The sequence below is a fragment of the Semicossyphus pulcher genome, unplaced genomic scaffold, assembly GCF_022749685.1.
Source record: "Semicossyphus pulcher isolate SPU_LCO1_2020_fin unplaced genomic scaffold, fSemPul1.0.p SCAF_13, whole genome shotgun sequence".
NCBI lineage: Eukaryota > Metazoa > Chordata > Actinopteri > Labriformes > Labridae > Semicossyphus > Semicossyphus pulcher.
Window position 1 is genome coordinate 5,329,440 of NW_027211637.1, and position 16,651 is coordinate 5,346,090.

At 41.5% G+C, this 16,651-nt stretch overlaps 1 protein-coding gene across 1 annotated transcript in view; it reads right to left on the reverse strand.

The window, feature by feature from the left end:
* Window positions 1-226: 226 nt before the first annotated feature.
* prex1 (phosphatidylinositol-3,4,5-trisphosphate-dependent Rac exchange factor 1) overlaps window positions 227-16,651 on the reverse strand; it is a 103,888-nt gene continuing 87,463 nt past the window's right edge. Inside the window, exons 27-40 of the mRNA XM_069659859.1 lie at window positions 15,200-15,288; window positions 13,831-13,913; window positions 13,042-13,132; window positions 11,637-11,765; window positions 11,512-11,553; window positions 10,563-10,780; window positions 10,044-10,146; window positions 5,504-5,647; window positions 4,371-4,485; window positions 2,509-2,575; window positions 1,464-1,639; window positions 1,128-1,230; window positions 476-543; window positions 227-361 (exon numbers count right to left, since the gene is read on the reverse strand). Coding sequence (XP_069515960.1) covers window positions 319-361; window positions 476-543; window positions 1,128-1,230; window positions 1,464-1,639; window positions 2,509-2,575; window positions 4,371-4,485; window positions 5,504-5,647; window positions 10,044-10,146; window positions 10,563-10,780; window positions 11,512-11,553; window positions 11,637-11,765; window positions 13,042-13,132; window positions 13,831-13,913; window positions 15,200-15,288 — 1,471 coding nt within the window. The 3' untranslated portion in view covers window positions 227-318. The remainder of the gene's footprint in view (window positions 362-475; window positions 544-1,127; window positions 1,231-1,463; window positions 1,640-2,508; window positions 2,576-4,370; window positions 4,486-5,503; window positions 5,648-10,043; window positions 10,147-10,562; window positions 10,781-11,511; window positions 11,554-11,636; window positions 11,766-13,041; window positions 13,133-13,830; window positions 13,914-15,199; window positions 15,289-16,651) is intronic.

Consider the following 16,651-nt stretch of genomic DNA (forward strand, 5'->3'; position numbering starts at 1 on the left):
AGCCAAAGCAATAATACTTCTATCTGGGAGGTATCCCAGTATAACAGTTCACAACTAGTCTAGAGCTTCATCGGTCTCACTGTTGGTCTGTGGTAACTAACATTTGTTGTAAAGTCTTGTTTAGCTTGTACATCACGCTGAAGACTCTAGTGGCATCCATGGTGGAATGATCCCTGTGTTTATCTGGGGCAGTAGGACAGTGGGGCAAGGGTGTTTCCATCGGCAGTATCAAGGAAAGCAGTCTTTTGTTGCTGTCACTTCTCATCATGTCGTCCTTTTTAACATTTCTCGGACGAAACCTCTGATGTGACGGTTTTCTTAGAGGTCTCCGTCTGAGGGCGGCAAACACAGCTTGAAGAGCCTGTTGAAAGAGAGAAGGTTTAAATGAGGGGAATCTGCCTCCTGAGACTGTAAATGTTTTAAAGGAATAATGATGGTGTAGGAAGAGGTGTCTGGAAATGGTTTAATACTCTACCTTGGGAATGATGGAGGCATCTCGTCCATTACCTTTAGATTTTTTTTTGAGAGCTCGACTCTTGCCCCCTGGTAGAAGAGAAAACATGTTTTGAAATTCACAGTCAGCATTATTCATTTGTCATAAGAGTGTCCAATAAAATAAAATAAAAATATACTAACAATATTGCAGTTGATTTTGGGAATAACTTAATAATTAAACAAGCCATTGGGAGTCTGGGGAAATACATGGACTATAGGACCTGAGAGATTTAAAGTGCTATATACTCATTCGTCTTTTACAATAGTCATTAGAGTTTAGAATAAGAGTTGTTAGTATAGAGACATTGATATGCACCTTAAATGTATTGCTATTCTGCTGTATTTTATCTTGGTACCATGCAACTTAAAGGTGAGTCTGGACAGACGGATGATAAGTAATGATAGCTGCTCTACATGATTTCGGATCATTGTTGTTCAGGTCTAATTGATGTGATTTTAACATGTCTATAATGTGTCTGATTTGCAAATAGCTTTATGAAGGACTTAAAAAATTAGCTTAGTCTAAATCTAGTAAAGTAAGTAGTGCAAAGTTACAATGGTTTAGTGGGGATGTAATGCGTCACCCTGAAGGATCTCTCCTGGACCTCAGTTTGAGATCAACTGAGCTTTACCTGTTTGCGCATTATATCCATGGTCTGCATGATGCAGCGCGGCATGAGACCGTGATTCCTGGCTAAGATCATGGCCTGCTCCAGTGTCACACTCAGGGTACATCTGCAAACACCAAAAGGCAGAGGGTCAGCACACCAATGGAACAGTCTACATGTGCACCTACTGGACACCTCAAGGTAGAAATTAATTCAGACAATGAAGCAAGACAGCACTTTTTTAAGGACCAGTGGAGCATGTCATCCTCTCTGTCTGCACTGTGTTAATCTTTATTCAAGCTGACAGTCTGGTGACACAACACAAGTAGTTTAATGTAGTTGGCTCGCTGCCAGGCTGACCTCTGCATGCCTGTAGCACACATGGTGATGTGGCAGGCTCCCAGGCGGTTACACAGATCGGAGGACACGCACAGCACGCTGACACCTGACGGGTGACCCTGGGCGCTCGGGCGCACGTTCACGTAGGACTGCATCAGTCGACAGAGGTCGTCCAGTGTGTTGAGGGGTCGCAGGAGCTGTGAGGAGGAGAGAGTGAAGTTTGGAGAGGGTGAGTGGTTAAATTCACTTCTGATGTGATGATGCAACACAGTATCACAAAAGGGGCCATCTTACCAAGTCATTAAGACTATTGAGTGGCAAAAGAGGAAGAAAAAGTCGCTTGTTTCTTATATGATTTCTTTAATTCTGGCAATTTTCTCAAAGCAAGCGATATGATAACAACATAAGGAGGAAAACCGTCCAATATAACATGAAAATAACAATTAAATATGGGAGATACCACATATAAAATAGGGATAATGTTGATTTGTAGAGTCACTGACTTGTTAAGATGGAGCACCAGCAGAAATAGAGTAAAGCAAATATAACACAAAGAGGGTGAACTCTTTGCAGTCTTTCTATGGAAAGACAATCGAAGTCCAAGAATAAGGCTCTATATATTTAAACTACTTTATATTCTATTCAGTTTTAATCACTGAAACTATTTCAGCTACAGTGAGTGCGGGACACTAGATCTTTCTTTCTAATCTAATCATCATTGGGGTTCAAACAGAAGCAGTTGGAGTAAATAAACGATTAAATACAGAATAAATAAAATGCTGAGGTTAGTTGGAGTTAATAGGGGGTCTTGATGAGCTAGTGGGGGGGTTTCCAGTGGAGGAACAGGACACCAGTTCATCTTACTTTTGAAATGCTTGGTCGAAGGTCTCTAACCTCAAGGCCCAGTATCTGTGCTTGCATTTATATTTAGTTACAACATTATAGGAAAAATGGACTTATGTCACAAGAACAGGATATAAGTTATGAGAAAAAAAAGAGCATAAAGGCTGAAAAGTCCAAAGCAAAAGCAATACATGGGATTATATCAGAGTAACTGTATATTTACCTGGTCGATCTTCATTGCTGTGGTGTTGGAGTCTGTGGGGAGATTGGACTTCTCCAAATAGAAAGCCCTGTTGGAACAAGAACATATCTATTTCAGTTTGAAAAACTCTCCATCTTGTTTTGAATTCTACAGATTTTTCTCCTGTGACTCACGCTGTGTGAGGGCTGAGTCATCTCGAGCACTTCACTTTATAGAATATGCATCTGCTACAGCACATACTGTATTCCATCATTTATTGATGTGGCATGAGTCATGGGAATGAGCGTGCACATATCAGAAGTCATGACGGTAACAAAGGGCTATTAAAAAAACATGAATATGATACAGGGCAATAAAAAGTGCAATTAGGGAAGCTCCGTAAATCTGAACTTTATTCACTTACATCTTACACGAAAGGTTAACAGTTCTTTAAAGGCCCTGGAAAACCTCCCCAAGACTGCCTAAAACGCGTCATCTGGCAGAGGTCAGGGAGCTTGCTAAGCTACACTTCCTCAGTCTCAAACGCCCGCCTCTGATGTCATGTCTCGTTCAGAATCGTCAGGTTTAAAATGTAGACTGCAGACCTGAAGATTTTTTAGACCCGTGGTTCTCAACTGATTGGTCGGGACCAAGTGGGTCGCGAAGCAGTTTTCAGTGGGTCGCGGATGTGTGCTAGTAAGAAAAAAGTTGTGGCAATAAGTCTATTCTATGCTTTTATTTTAAAGGACATGGGTTTCCTATTACGTGCGGGCAGTAGTAGTGTCGTTTATTCACACTCCATGTATCCACTGATTGTAGCTGGGATTACACATTCTTGAAATTTGAGGAGCCCGACAGTAGTTGAATTAATTATGCACGTTTTGAGTTTATTCTGTTGAAAAAAGGCGGCTAATTGAATGAATTGTAGAGGGAAGGGTCATTTTGCTTGACTATTATACTGTTGTGTTTTGTTCCATCTCAGGTCCAAACTGCACCATTTTTCATTAAATAAATTTGAGTGGTTGAAAAATTTCAGAAATTCAGGTTGCAATTTATCCTTAAGGAGGTGCTGATAGGTCCTGAGGCTAGACCAGTTGAGAGCCGCTGTTTTAGACGATCCACCGGTATATCCTCTTCATATTTCAGATTCTGTTCCGCTCTGAGCTGTTGCCTGCAGCGAAAACGGTAGTATTTCACTCCAGCGTCTCTCGCTGGGCCGTTCCTTTCAGAGAAAGGGGCCCAATGCACGCTGGGTGTAGGAATGTAGAATGGGTGGAACCACGAGCTGTTTGTACAACTTTCTCCACAGCTATGGCGCCAATTTCAAATATTATCGCTTCTATTGATTACAGAGAACACCAGCTTTGACTGACAGTGGCTTTTTCCAGGGGAAATTGCTCCTTTAAATATACTTGTAAATAAATATTCATGTTTTTGATATTTCTAATCATCTTTCACGTATTATATTTTTAAAAGTCTGATCATGTGCATTCTTTCAAACTGATGTTAACAACAAATCAAAGCACTGTGTTTTGAAGGTAGTATAAAAGTTATAAAAAATAACATCTTCATTATCTTTCTAAAAAACTACACATGGTGATTAGAAGCGTGAGAAAGCATATCTAAAGGACAAATCACTAAAGAAGCCTCATGTATCGAACATAATCCTTTTAGTGAATGTGCGACTTTTTTTCGGGACAGGTTTAGATAAATGATACAGGTCACCCCTTGAAAAACTCTAAACCTTGAAAATAGTTGGAAGGAAAAGTAAAACAGCCAGCGCAGCGTACTTTCTGCTGGCTTATGCAACACCACAGGGTGAACTCTCCCTTTAAGGTGAAATCTATCCTGAGTGCTAGTGAGTAAGCCGCTGGAGGGCTGTGATGCAGTGTAGCATAGCGGACCTGAGTCTGCGGTAGTAGGCCTTGACCTTCTCTAGTGAGACAGCATTGGTGCGCTGCTGGAACTCCTCCATGTCTGCGCAGTCCTGCTGGGACACTCCCTCTGGACGCTCCAGAGCTGGATTAAACACACAGGAGGCGGTTGGATCAACACACATGGGCAGACAGTTAAATGATCACATCCAACTTTAAACCTCACCTCATTAAACGTTGTCACTTTCCCCTACACTAACATAAAGATAACGTTAATGTTAACTCCAGACACCAAATCTATCCAATCCAGCCCCATCCTTAAACGTAATCCTAACTTGACTCTTAAATATATCCTTAAAACTTCAGGATTGCTTTATATTTCCTCAAAAATAGAAAATGTTTTGTAATCAATATGATGACATAAGGTGCTCACAGACTTGGCCACACACACACAAAAATAACTTCAGCATCATACTCCCCCCCCTAGCCTGCAGTGAGGTCTATTTTTCAGAAGGTGGCACTGTTCATCCACAGATGTACTCTGCTGCTCGTCTCTCAGGCGGTGTTGCAGCACTTTGTTCCAGCCTGACTCAATGAGAGCAATATGAGCTCTCTTATTAGGTTAGTGTTCCAACTGGCACTTGTCTATGGAAAATTAAAGGCTATTTGGCAGACGGGCATGATGCATAATGCTGTTCATTCATACCAGGCCAGCTGAGACTGATGCAGGACTAGAGAGGCATGGCAGCAGAGGAGAATGTGAAGGTGGGGTGTTTTAAATGGCCAATAAAAGGCGTCAATATGACTTAATAGGAGCACTTACAGCTATCAGCAGACGTGTCTGTATAAGAGACTGAGAGGCTGAAAGTATGTTTAATGCATACAATTCAATTTATAGTTTATGTTAGCGATTTTCATGTCCTCTGTGTTCAATAAAACCCTCAGAATCTGATCCCAAATGACCCTACCAGTGTGATGTGCATGTAAATGTGATTTCAAATCAGATACTGACAAATTTAAACCATCATTTTATACATATTTTAGTTATTTCTTGGTGTTGTATTGTAACAAAAAACAGCCCCACAAGACTTGTAATGCTACACCCATGAATCCAAGGTTTCTGAGTGTCACCAGTTCTCCTGTCCCGGCCTGCCACGTCTTACCTCTGGTGAAGAGGATGGTGTGGAGCTTGAGGCTGCCTCCATTTTTTAGTCGACTGGGCAGCTCGCTGAAGTGACAGCTGTCCAGGTACAGGGTGACCCTCAGGGCCTGTCGACTACCCTCCACCTGGTAGCACACTGGTGTGTCTGTAAAACACGAACACATAGAGGGGAGACATTAACAAGACTGTACTATAATACTGCTGGCTGTCTGATCCACTTGACAAATGAAGATGTGAGGATGGTAGGAGGCTATGAAGTTACCTTTAAGATACTTATTGCTATTATTGCTTATTGTTATTTGCTGTCAGTCACTATTAATGTGTATTATGAACAACAACAAAGATGCCACAGCCAGAAGCCCTGTTATACAAGTTCCCTAATGGCATTCTTTGGTATATTTCCAGACAACAAAAGGTCAGCAAAGCCACTGGGACAAATTTGATTGACATCCTATTAAGTGTATGAGAACTTACAAACCATTCAATGGATCAGTAACTTGCACTTCAAATTCAAACCATCTACAAATCTAATCAATGCATGTTGCTTTAGGCAACCTGAGTCTGCCATGCCAGCAACCAGCCAACCACGTCAAAGCTGATGGACATATACACTCACCGGCCACTTCATTAGGTACACCTGAAAAAGCTAATGTAATCCAATACACCAGCTCAGCCATAAGATTTGCTTTTATGTTGCCTGAAATGTCCAGGCTTTTTTCTAAGCTGTCATAGAGGTGTGAATTCAATGACATTTCAGCATCAAGGTCATAATTGGTGGTGGGGCTGTACTGAGCTGCATTACATTTAGAGGTGTTTCTAATACTCTGGCCCCCTCATGTATGTAACTAGGGAGGACAAAAAATTAGAGAGACATCTCAAAATAATGTAGTTTAGGACAGCACCACCTTTACTTACAGCCTCAGTAATAAAAATCATCAAATTTACTTCAGACTCTTAACTAACAAAAGTCAACAAAAACTTCATAAAAGCAGAATCCATGGCAGCGCTGTTGTACTGAAAGGTGTACATAGTGTATATATTTAAATTATTATTATTGTTGCATTTTATTGTCTTTTAGTCTTGCCTTTTTTTATCCATCACATTTCACCCTGTCCTTTACTTTGAGCTGTTTTAACAAGTAAATTTCCCCCAATGGGTGATCAATAAAGTCTTATCTTAACTGCATTAGATTTTCCAGGTGTATCTAATGAAGTGGCCGGTGAGAGTATAGTTGGACAACAACACAATTCCGTGCTGTAAATGCAACAATGTTTTAGCTTTATTGCCCAGTTTCAAACAAGAAGTAATAAAGTAGCACGTGACTGATTGCATTTGACCAGAATGACTAGTAATCTGCAATCCCTTAGGAAAAGGTTGCTTTTGAAATGTGTAACTAATTCCTTTTGCATTTCAACAGGAACCATCCAAACATTAAATGCTGCAGAATTAAAATGCAGCATCAATTGTTTATAATCATTAGTATATTTTTCACTGTTCACTGCAGTCATGTAAGAAACTCACTGTGTCTGCAACACTGCCACAAAGTGTGCAGTAACGGAAAAATATTACAATAGTCCACACAAATCTTTGACATTTGTAAAAGTCCTGTTTCCATCATGTGTGGCAACGACATTTAGATGTTCATGTCATGGTCTGGCTGACGTTTTAGTCTTTGTGCACCTAAAACAATTTTAAAGAACTTTCTTACTTTTAAAGAAGAAACTAGTTTTTAAGAAACTTGTCCATACTGTGTGACTAAGATGCAGAGAAGTACTTTTTCCAATCCTATAAACAACACATGACGAGTAATTATTTATAAGTCGTCGTGTGGCTCAGGAGCAGTTCTCAGAAAATGGATAAGATGACCTTTACCGAGCGACCTCTAGGGTCAGAGCTCTTTTCCAGAGAACCCATCAAGCCATAATCCTGTGGAATTGGCTGTGACGCTTCAGGCTGAACTCAGGGGCCTCGGGCTCTATGGTGCTTACAACACTCTTACCTTACCTTATCTAGTATAGCCCCCAGCATGTTAAGATGCTATTAGCAAATCAATACTGCCCAATGGATGCTGCCGCCACAAAGCATCTACCTGCACTGCAGCAGTCTGAGCATAAAATGCAACTTCAGCAAGGTGGTTTGGTTAAAAACTATTTATCTGCCATTAAAGAGCAGGAGGGTCTGAACGCTGTATCTCTACCTTTAATACCTAATGAATATAATTACAGTATGTAAGACCAAGTCTCGATGTGTCAGGGTTGCATTGGTTTGCATGTTTGTTGCACTAAACACTTCTTGCTGCGGAGCGTGAACTGATAAATTCCTGCATCATCCAAAGCTTTGACTCCTAAAATGGGAAGTGCATGTTGTGCTTTTCCTTCGAGCAGCAATCTCTGCCGGCCATATTGAGGCTGCTGAAAAGAGAAGTGATTCAGGATGCAGTCATCCTTTGTATCTGCTGGCTTTAAGGCTTTTGGTAGCCTGCAGCACCTTCACTGAATACAGATACTGATGTTATTAAAGGCACAAACACGCCCGGGTCTTAAACTCTATATACACGGTCATGTCAAGACGTACACAATGCCCACCATGAACGACCTGTGTGCATCCCGAGCGCTGCTTACTCTGAAATAAATGTTCCGACCTTGAGCTGTTTGGAAGGACAGACGCAATGCAAACAACTACATCTTTTTCATACTCAGACAGCACAGCATGGTGCATGGTGGTCCTTTTCCCGAAATAAAAATGATGGTTGGAATGATGCAAGTCGATGCAATATGACATTGATATTCAATTTCTGACAGGGGATTATTTTGAACTGCATTATATCAGTAATCTTCACATTATATTAGTGTAAATACTGGGTATCATAAGATTTTCATTAGTGCTCTTAAGGTTACTGAAAATGGCACACACCCAATTATATACTAGCTTCTAAAGATAATAAATCTTGTGATTTGAATTTTAAAGTCATATCAGGACTAGTCCTACGTACACTACATGCAATATGCTAATTAATTTTCGGAAACATAGATGATAAAGCCACAAGAGAGGGACGTGCCAACATGGTATTAGCTGTATTTTCAAACACATTGCATAAGCATTACTTCACCTACCATACGTCTTCTGCAAGACTCCACCATCACAAGTCATACGCTTACAGCCAGCAGGCTAAGCAATATTGGCTACTAAATCGAACCAGCCAATTATCGTTCAAAGCAAGTTATAGCTACACTTTTCAAATGTAATTCATTTTGTAACTGGTTGAATTTGATTTTCAATTAGTTGAAAAATGAATTGACACCCTACCACACCTTTAAGCTTAAGCCTAAAACTGCAACATGGTGCTGCTGTGTCTGTACATGCTGCAGTGAACCTATCCCACAACTTTTGGAAGAAACTAATATCAAAAGGAAAGGAGGTGTTTGATGCTTGACTAATGGTCTATGAAATAAATAGAAAAATATGTTTGATGTGTATTATAAAATGATGGTAACTACATATCATAAAAATCCATCCATCCATCCATCATCTTCTGCTTATCTGCTGTCAGGTCGCGGTGGCTGCAGGCTAAGCAAGGTGACCCAGGCGTCACTCGTCCTAGCAATATTTTACAGCTCCTCCTGGGGGAATCTGAGGCATTCCCAGGTCAGACTAGATAGATATTCCCTTCAGTGAGCTCTGGGGCTGCCCCAGGGTCTCCTCCCAGTAGGACGTGCCCGGAAAACCTCCAAAGGGAGGCGCCCAGGAGGCATCCTAATCACATACCCAAAACACCTCAACTGGCTCCTTTCGATGCGAAAGGAGTAGCTGCTCTACTCTGAGCTCTCTACGGATGTCTGAGCTCCTTACCCTATCTCCAAGGCTGAGCCCCGACACCTTGCAGAGGAAACTCATTTTGCCTGCTTGTATCGGCGATCTCATTCTTTCAGTCACTACCCAAAGCTCATGACCACAGGAGAGGGTTGGAACGCAGATCGACTGGTAAATTGAGAGCTTCACCTTCAGGCTCAGCTCACTCTTCACCACGACGGTCCGGTATAAAGCCTGCATTACTGCTGATGCTGCACCGACAAAAAGGTATCAAAAATCAGCTCAAGTGGGCATGTTGATTCCGTTTGCCACCATCATATATCATATACACCATCATTTATACCATATATCTTATCTTCCATGTATTCGTCAGTATTTCATGTTTCTCAGAGCAGCACTAAAGTTGACATGAAGCCCCTCACAGCCTGTCAGGAAGGAACCATCTTATCCGTTATACAAGGACAACGGGGACTTTAAAAGACTTCATGCTCTGCCCTTGTTTAAGATGATTTATGGAGCCATTATAGTGTTGTTTTAGCTCTCTATTCAGGCGCTCTTCACTGAAAAGAAAATCAAATCTGCAACGGCAAAAATGTCAATTTCACCCTCAATAGCTACCATACATGAACATAATGGAACATTATTCAGAGATGGTGAAACCATACAGCTGCTCATTAGCAGCAGTGTGGTTTGAATGGGCCGAGTCAGGCTTTGTTGATAGAGTCTCTTACTTGCGACGAGACACTCGTCCTCCAGTTGCCTGAAGAACACAGTGACTTTGTCCAGGTCCAACAGGGCTGCCTTGGTGTCTTCTAGCATGGTCCGCTCCTCTTTCTGCAGGAGGAGAGAAAGAACGCTCAGAGGTCACACCGGGAAGATACTTTTGCTCGTTGTAAGACAGCTGCATGGAGTGTTAAAAAAACTACAAGACCCTGAACACATCATGAGGACAGCACAGGTCAAGTTGAGGACAGGACAGCCACTACGTTTCCTGTTTGTTTAACACTGCACCAAAAAGTGGCACTGCATTAAGACAGTGTCTCAAATGGAAGCACTAGTACACCTAGTGGTACTGTGGAGAAGTACAGGGTGTACTTTAGATTATGTGTTAAATATTAACCGGATTTTACGAGTGTGTGCGGGGTAAAAATTGTCTGAAAAAATACAACAACATTATGGAAAACTGCTGCATTGGACAGCCCATCCATGTGTTCCTGTTCTTGTCAAATGAAAACAGAAACCCTCCTCACCAGGTGTGGTGCTAGCGTGGACTGGAAGTGCAGCAGCACGCCAATGGCCGATATCTGCTCCAGCCACTTCCTGCTGGTCTCCTTGCTGTCTTCCTGGTACTCGCCGGCGTTGTTGAAACGGGACCGCATGGCAGCCAACAGCTGCTCGGCCAGCGTGCACAAGGCGCCCGTCGCTGCCTGGCAGAAGATCACATCCCGCCGCAGCTGCAGATACGTATCTGATATTTTGGAGTGTAAGAGAAATGTTGATGTCAGAGAGAGCTGGAGGGAGTTCAAGAGTGTAAGGCAGCTCAACCTCCCACTGTATCCTCTTTACACGTGTATGTACTGGAGGCGCTCCAAAACATAGACTTTATTCCATTAGCTTGTATCCCCTGAGAGGATATCTCCCATTAACTAGCACCATCTGCCACTGTGCTCACTTCAAAGTGACTGGAGCATCATGTGTTTTGACACCAGCCCTCATTCCTGTACAAACATACAGAACAACCGGCCGCAGCCTGGATCTGATCCTGATCTGAGTAATGAAAACCATACTGAGGACTTTTAAGAAGTATTTAACCAAACATGAACCTAAATATAGACAGACATCTGCTTCATCCCATCATAATAAAGCAGTGATTAAATAAATGCTTGGTATAGGGACATTTCAAATAAATGTTGTTGTAACAATTTAAGGTTCTGCAGACGTCCTGAAGAATTACCGGCTGCATTTATATGACGGATGATCTCATTAGCAAAAAGCTCGAAACTGTTGGAATCACTTAAAATACTCCAGTTATGAGGCTTTTCCTGCTGCTTGAGATTGATTTCTGCTGAGTGGTTGCAAAGCCATCTGGTGATTTCATGGAAAATAAGAACTGGGTTTTATCAAGCTTCATCAGTTGCCACCACCTCACTCTGGTGTCACACTAACTGGTGTCTATGTAACACTGTCATGTTACTCTACCTGTGCACTTCAGCAGAGCCAGGAGAAGCTGGTTCTTTCCATCTGCAGAGACAGAAGAAAAACAAGATGAGATGACTGATTGCAACCAGAGAGGATCACGTGTAGGTGACGTATGTTTCACTAACCATCCACGAATCTCTGCAGGCTGTCAACCAGGGTTTTGATAGAGGTGGGCAGGTTCCACGGGTCCTCCTGGATGTTCTTGTGGATGATGTAACGACAGCTAGGGGTCAGATCTTCTGTCTGGCGGAACTCTGTTCAGATAAAACCCAGGACTGTATGAGCGTGTGTGCGTAACTGTTCTGTAACTGTTGTGGTAAGTGTTACAATCCCTCTCCTTTTAGACAGTAAACGCACCATATGCACACACAGAAATAAACAGTAGTGGGGAGTAGTTAACCCCCTTTTAACTAGTCCCACCCCCCTTTTCTTTGCTTTTATCATGCTGCCTTTATCATAAGTTTTGATTATTGCTATTTATTTAGAACAAGATGCAGGATGCTAGTTTACAGAGAAGATGCTGCATGCTACTTTATATTTTACGTGGTGCACATAATGCCACCTAGACTCTTCTGGACATTCCTTGAACTTTACCATGAATATTTTCTTTTTACAATAAACTCAATTAAGAGCCATTTTTGCTGGCATGTGATCTTTTTGTATTAATTTCTTTTCCCATATACATTCTCAGCTTGAGTCTTTCTTACAAAGTAGTTTGAACTATTAAAAGTATTATAGCTAGGCTCTCTCTCGGGTAGCTTTGCCTTGTGAAGTCAATAAACTGTAATAGTGGGAGCACACTTCCCAGATATCCAGACAGTGTTGCATGTGTGACATCCACGGTTGGCTCCGGTTGTAACTCTTGATTTTCCTGGCTGACGGTCGCTTTCCTTTTTAGACTGTTTGCCTTCATCTGAGCGTCGAGTTTGTTTCTTTTTCTTTGGATTTTAACTTATTTTTGAAGTTGTATCTGTAGTCATCCATCTTTTCTTTGTTTGTTCAGCCATAGTAGATTACTGTTTACTAGCAACACTAGCAGAGACCGGAAAAGCAGCCGCTTAGCTCCGCCTACCCTCTCTGGCAGACCAACCACTGCTGGATGATGGAGAACACGTCACTAACTGGGCGCCGCTTAGGATTTTTTTACAGACACCCGGTCTGTAATACTGTGAATGTAAAGGCTTTCATCAGTGGGCCATAGGCTCATTCACCATTGTGTTACCTCATTCAGTGATAGATAGAGACTTAACAGACATTTATTTAAATGATGATTTAATATCAGTGATGCAAATTATAAATATCAGTCCATCTCATCATCTTTAATGTATGCTTTTATTTTGAAATTCTTTTGGCACGGCATTCCTATTATGTTTTAATGGCAGATGATTCTGTAATATCCATTGCAGGCCTCTAGTTAGATCAAATAAAAATTGTTTCATGGAATACTTTATATCAGTAATTAATATATTGTTGACCAATGAATCAATTTCGTATGCTTTTAACGTAGCTTCCCCAGAAATAAACATGTACCTGGTTGGCTGTGGTCAGAGTAAAAGTGCTTGGTCTCTTCACAGGCCTTCACCATGACCGGTCCTTTGAGCAGGCTGTTAATGGAGTCAACCTGTGTGCAGAAATACAAGGACACACACACACACACAGATTGCCATTTAACCAATTAGGCTTTCTCAGTGCTTCATCTTTCCTCCTCCACACATCTTCTTCCGACCACCTCCTTTCACTCTGTGTTTTTCAAACATAAACACATGCACACACACACTTAACTACTGGTTAAGCATCTGGTCAGGGTCTTTCAGCATTAACAACAACAAGGCTTGTGTTTGCAGCCCCCCTTAGCTGCTGTTTACATGTGGAAAGAACTAAAGCAGCCAAAGGTAAGAGGAGGAGAAAAGATGGATGGAGGTACCAGTGTGAGCCTGTGTGAGTGTGTGTGTGAGAGGAGAGAAAGAGGTGTGTGAGTAGAGGAAGCAAGGACGTCAGTGAAAGATGAGAGAGAAACAAGGATACTGAACAGAGGACAGAGAGCTCCACGAGGTAACTCAGCCCAGATGTTGACTGATTACTATCACAATCATCTGGTCCAAATGGTCTGGTGGTGGCGGCGGCGGCGGGGGTTAAACTCTGACATGTGTGTGTTTTCTGGTTTCACTATTTTTCAAACGTTTTGGCTGAGTTCAAAGTTATCTCTCTGTTATTCCTCATTTCTTCAAAGGTTTTGTTCGAGAAGAAAGATTTCAGGAATGGTTTCTTTGGTCCGGAAATAAATGTACTAATTCCTCCAAACTGCAGGCAGAAACTGACCTGGTTGAAAAGGTGCTCGAGGCAGCCGTGCAGCTTGTCCTGTTTGTCCGAGGGGATCCTCATGTCGCACGGCAGCTCGTCTCCTAGCAGCCGAGAAAACCAAAAAGTTAATAAGAAATCCCACGTTTTTGGGATGTTTATTTCACCATCCACAGTTAATTAACATGTTTTCATTCATATATTTTAATGTAGATTCTGAAGCATTAAATTAGACGAGACGGAGGTTAATAAATAATTTCAATAGAGTGCCTCATGGTGGACTGTCTAAGGCTTAATGCTAAACATCAGTGGACACATATTTGGCTCACAGCACTAAACTGTGGTTGCAGTTGTTATGAAATCTGACCACAGTCACAATCAAGAAGTATCTACAATATGTCTGTGTTCTGGCTTTTGAATGCATGACATATGACTTACATTATCACAAACTACAGAGGGATCATAATTTGGCGACTGATCATTTCTAACGCAAGGAACTATTAGTTATTGACAATGTTTGACATTCAGGAAGCATGAGATGAACGTTTCTTTTGTTTATGTTCACTCCACTTCATGCTGTTGTCTGTTCTCTGGCTCCTAAAGACGTCAGCAGCGCGAGATGGCAGTGCCCGTCACGGGGGGTATTTTGGCTTCAATGTTGTACAATGAAAGTACATAGAGATGTCGTATATCTGTATATACAGTCATTGGTTTAGACAGTGACAGATTTCCTGTTGTGATTTGTTTGTGTATTTTGTCTCGCGCTTTTTACCCAACAGACATACTTATTGTTTGACTTAAAGTCCAGTCTGCTAAAGTAAAAAAACAATGTGTCACTGTTTCAATTAGAGTATATAGACAAAAAAAAGGAGACAATGCTTTCCTTTTTAACACTCAACAGATGTGATTTCTCCTCATTGTTTTGATCTTTTTCACTTTTCATAAAATGGACCAATCTGTGAAGATAGATGCGCATCTTCTTCTTCTTTTGTCCTTTAACTTTATAATGTCATTACATGTCTGATAGTTTTCAGTCTGGCTTTTGTAATATCATTTTGTAATGCTATTCATGCTTTATGTATTGATTTCTATTTGTTGTAGTTGAATGGTTTATTGTTTTTGGATGTCTGGATGGTTAACCACACATGCAACCACAGAGCTCGTCAGCCTATTGGCATTTTTCACATTAAACCGAGATATTTAATAAACATAGATTTGAGAATGATCTGTGTTTATTAAAAGATCACTTGTGGTAAGGAGTGAGTATGCAGGCTTTGCATTTTTCATGATGCTGTAGATAAAAGGACAGATATTATAATGTGATGACTTCTTAGCTTTGCACAAGAAACACTCTTTACGGATAGTCATATATTTCTCCTCTTTTCTTTACCTGATCCCATCTCATCACTCCCAAGGTAAGAGCTGTTACTCCGCACACTGGTGTAGGACAGGACTGAATCTCGGTTGCTGTTGCATTCACTGTAATAACACACACACATACACATAAATGTACACAGTTAAAATGCGTTAAAAGCAAAGCGTTCATTCCATTCTTAAACCACAGAGGGAATTTGGAAAGCTGCGTCTTGTAATTATGCTGCCAAATAATCCTTCTGATTGTAAATGTTCTGATTTACAGTATGTGAGAGCAAAAGTAATTAAACGTTTCTCACAGCAACAACGCCTCTGGTTTACACAGAAGAGTAGCTCCGTTACCATCCCAAATATTTGACTGATTATAAATGCTTACCTTCGACTACAACACTGAACCGTAGCTCATCTATTTACATAAACACATGTACCTTTCAGAGCTGCCAGTGTGTTGCAGCTCAGTTGTCGGTGTATTCCTTTAATCTGGTGTTTGCAGAAAACTACAACTTTGTCAAATTACACAGTCTGGTATTTATAGTCGTACGTCTATGTGATTCAACATGATTACCGGGAGCATGTGGAAGATTTATGTGGCTCAAATTATACATCCCTTCGAGTTGACTACGCTCGCTATCCCCTCAGAGGAACTGCGAGTGATTCACTGGCTGATTTTCCATGACAAATGGCCTACGAGCGACTACCAGCTTCAAAACGACAACACTGGCTTTGTCCTCCATCGCCACTACCCAGCTTGGCTAGAGGACACAGTGAGGGAATGGGGGGTGGATATCACCTGCCGGGTTATTCTGTGGTTTCTAATGTGTGTATGTGTGTGTGAATGTGGGTTTGTGGTGGTAGGAGGGGGTTTTGGAGAAGTCAGAGCAGCTACAATTATGGGGAGAGTTAATAGAACCGTCTTTTACTAGTTTGGCCTCAATTCACGGCTGGCTGTTATTCACACAAAGTCACACAAACACACCCCTTTTTTTCTAACTAATATGTGTGTATAAACTAGAAAATACAGCTTTTAGTCCCTTTACTTTTTCCCTCCATCTTCTACTTCTAATCATACCTCAGGTCTCTCGTTGCCTCTCTCTTTATTTGATGCCTAATATAAACACAATTCCCTCTCCCCATGTGGCCTGGATTATTCCCATTTTGGCTGCTCCTGCATGGGCAGTTGTCTTTTCCAGAATTTGGAGACATACAACACACATGCACACACACATACAAAACACACACACACACACACACACCCACACCCACGAGGTGATTTTCAAATTTAGCCACAAACCTCCTGCCAAATGTGTGAGCCACACTGTGACAATTATCCTGCCAGTAGTAGCAGATCTGGCCTAAATCTTAACCACACACACACACACACACATGCAGGACCTGTTCACACCTACGTTCTAATATACCCTGTTGATATATTCACAGCCCTTAACACAGGTGAGAACACACTCACACT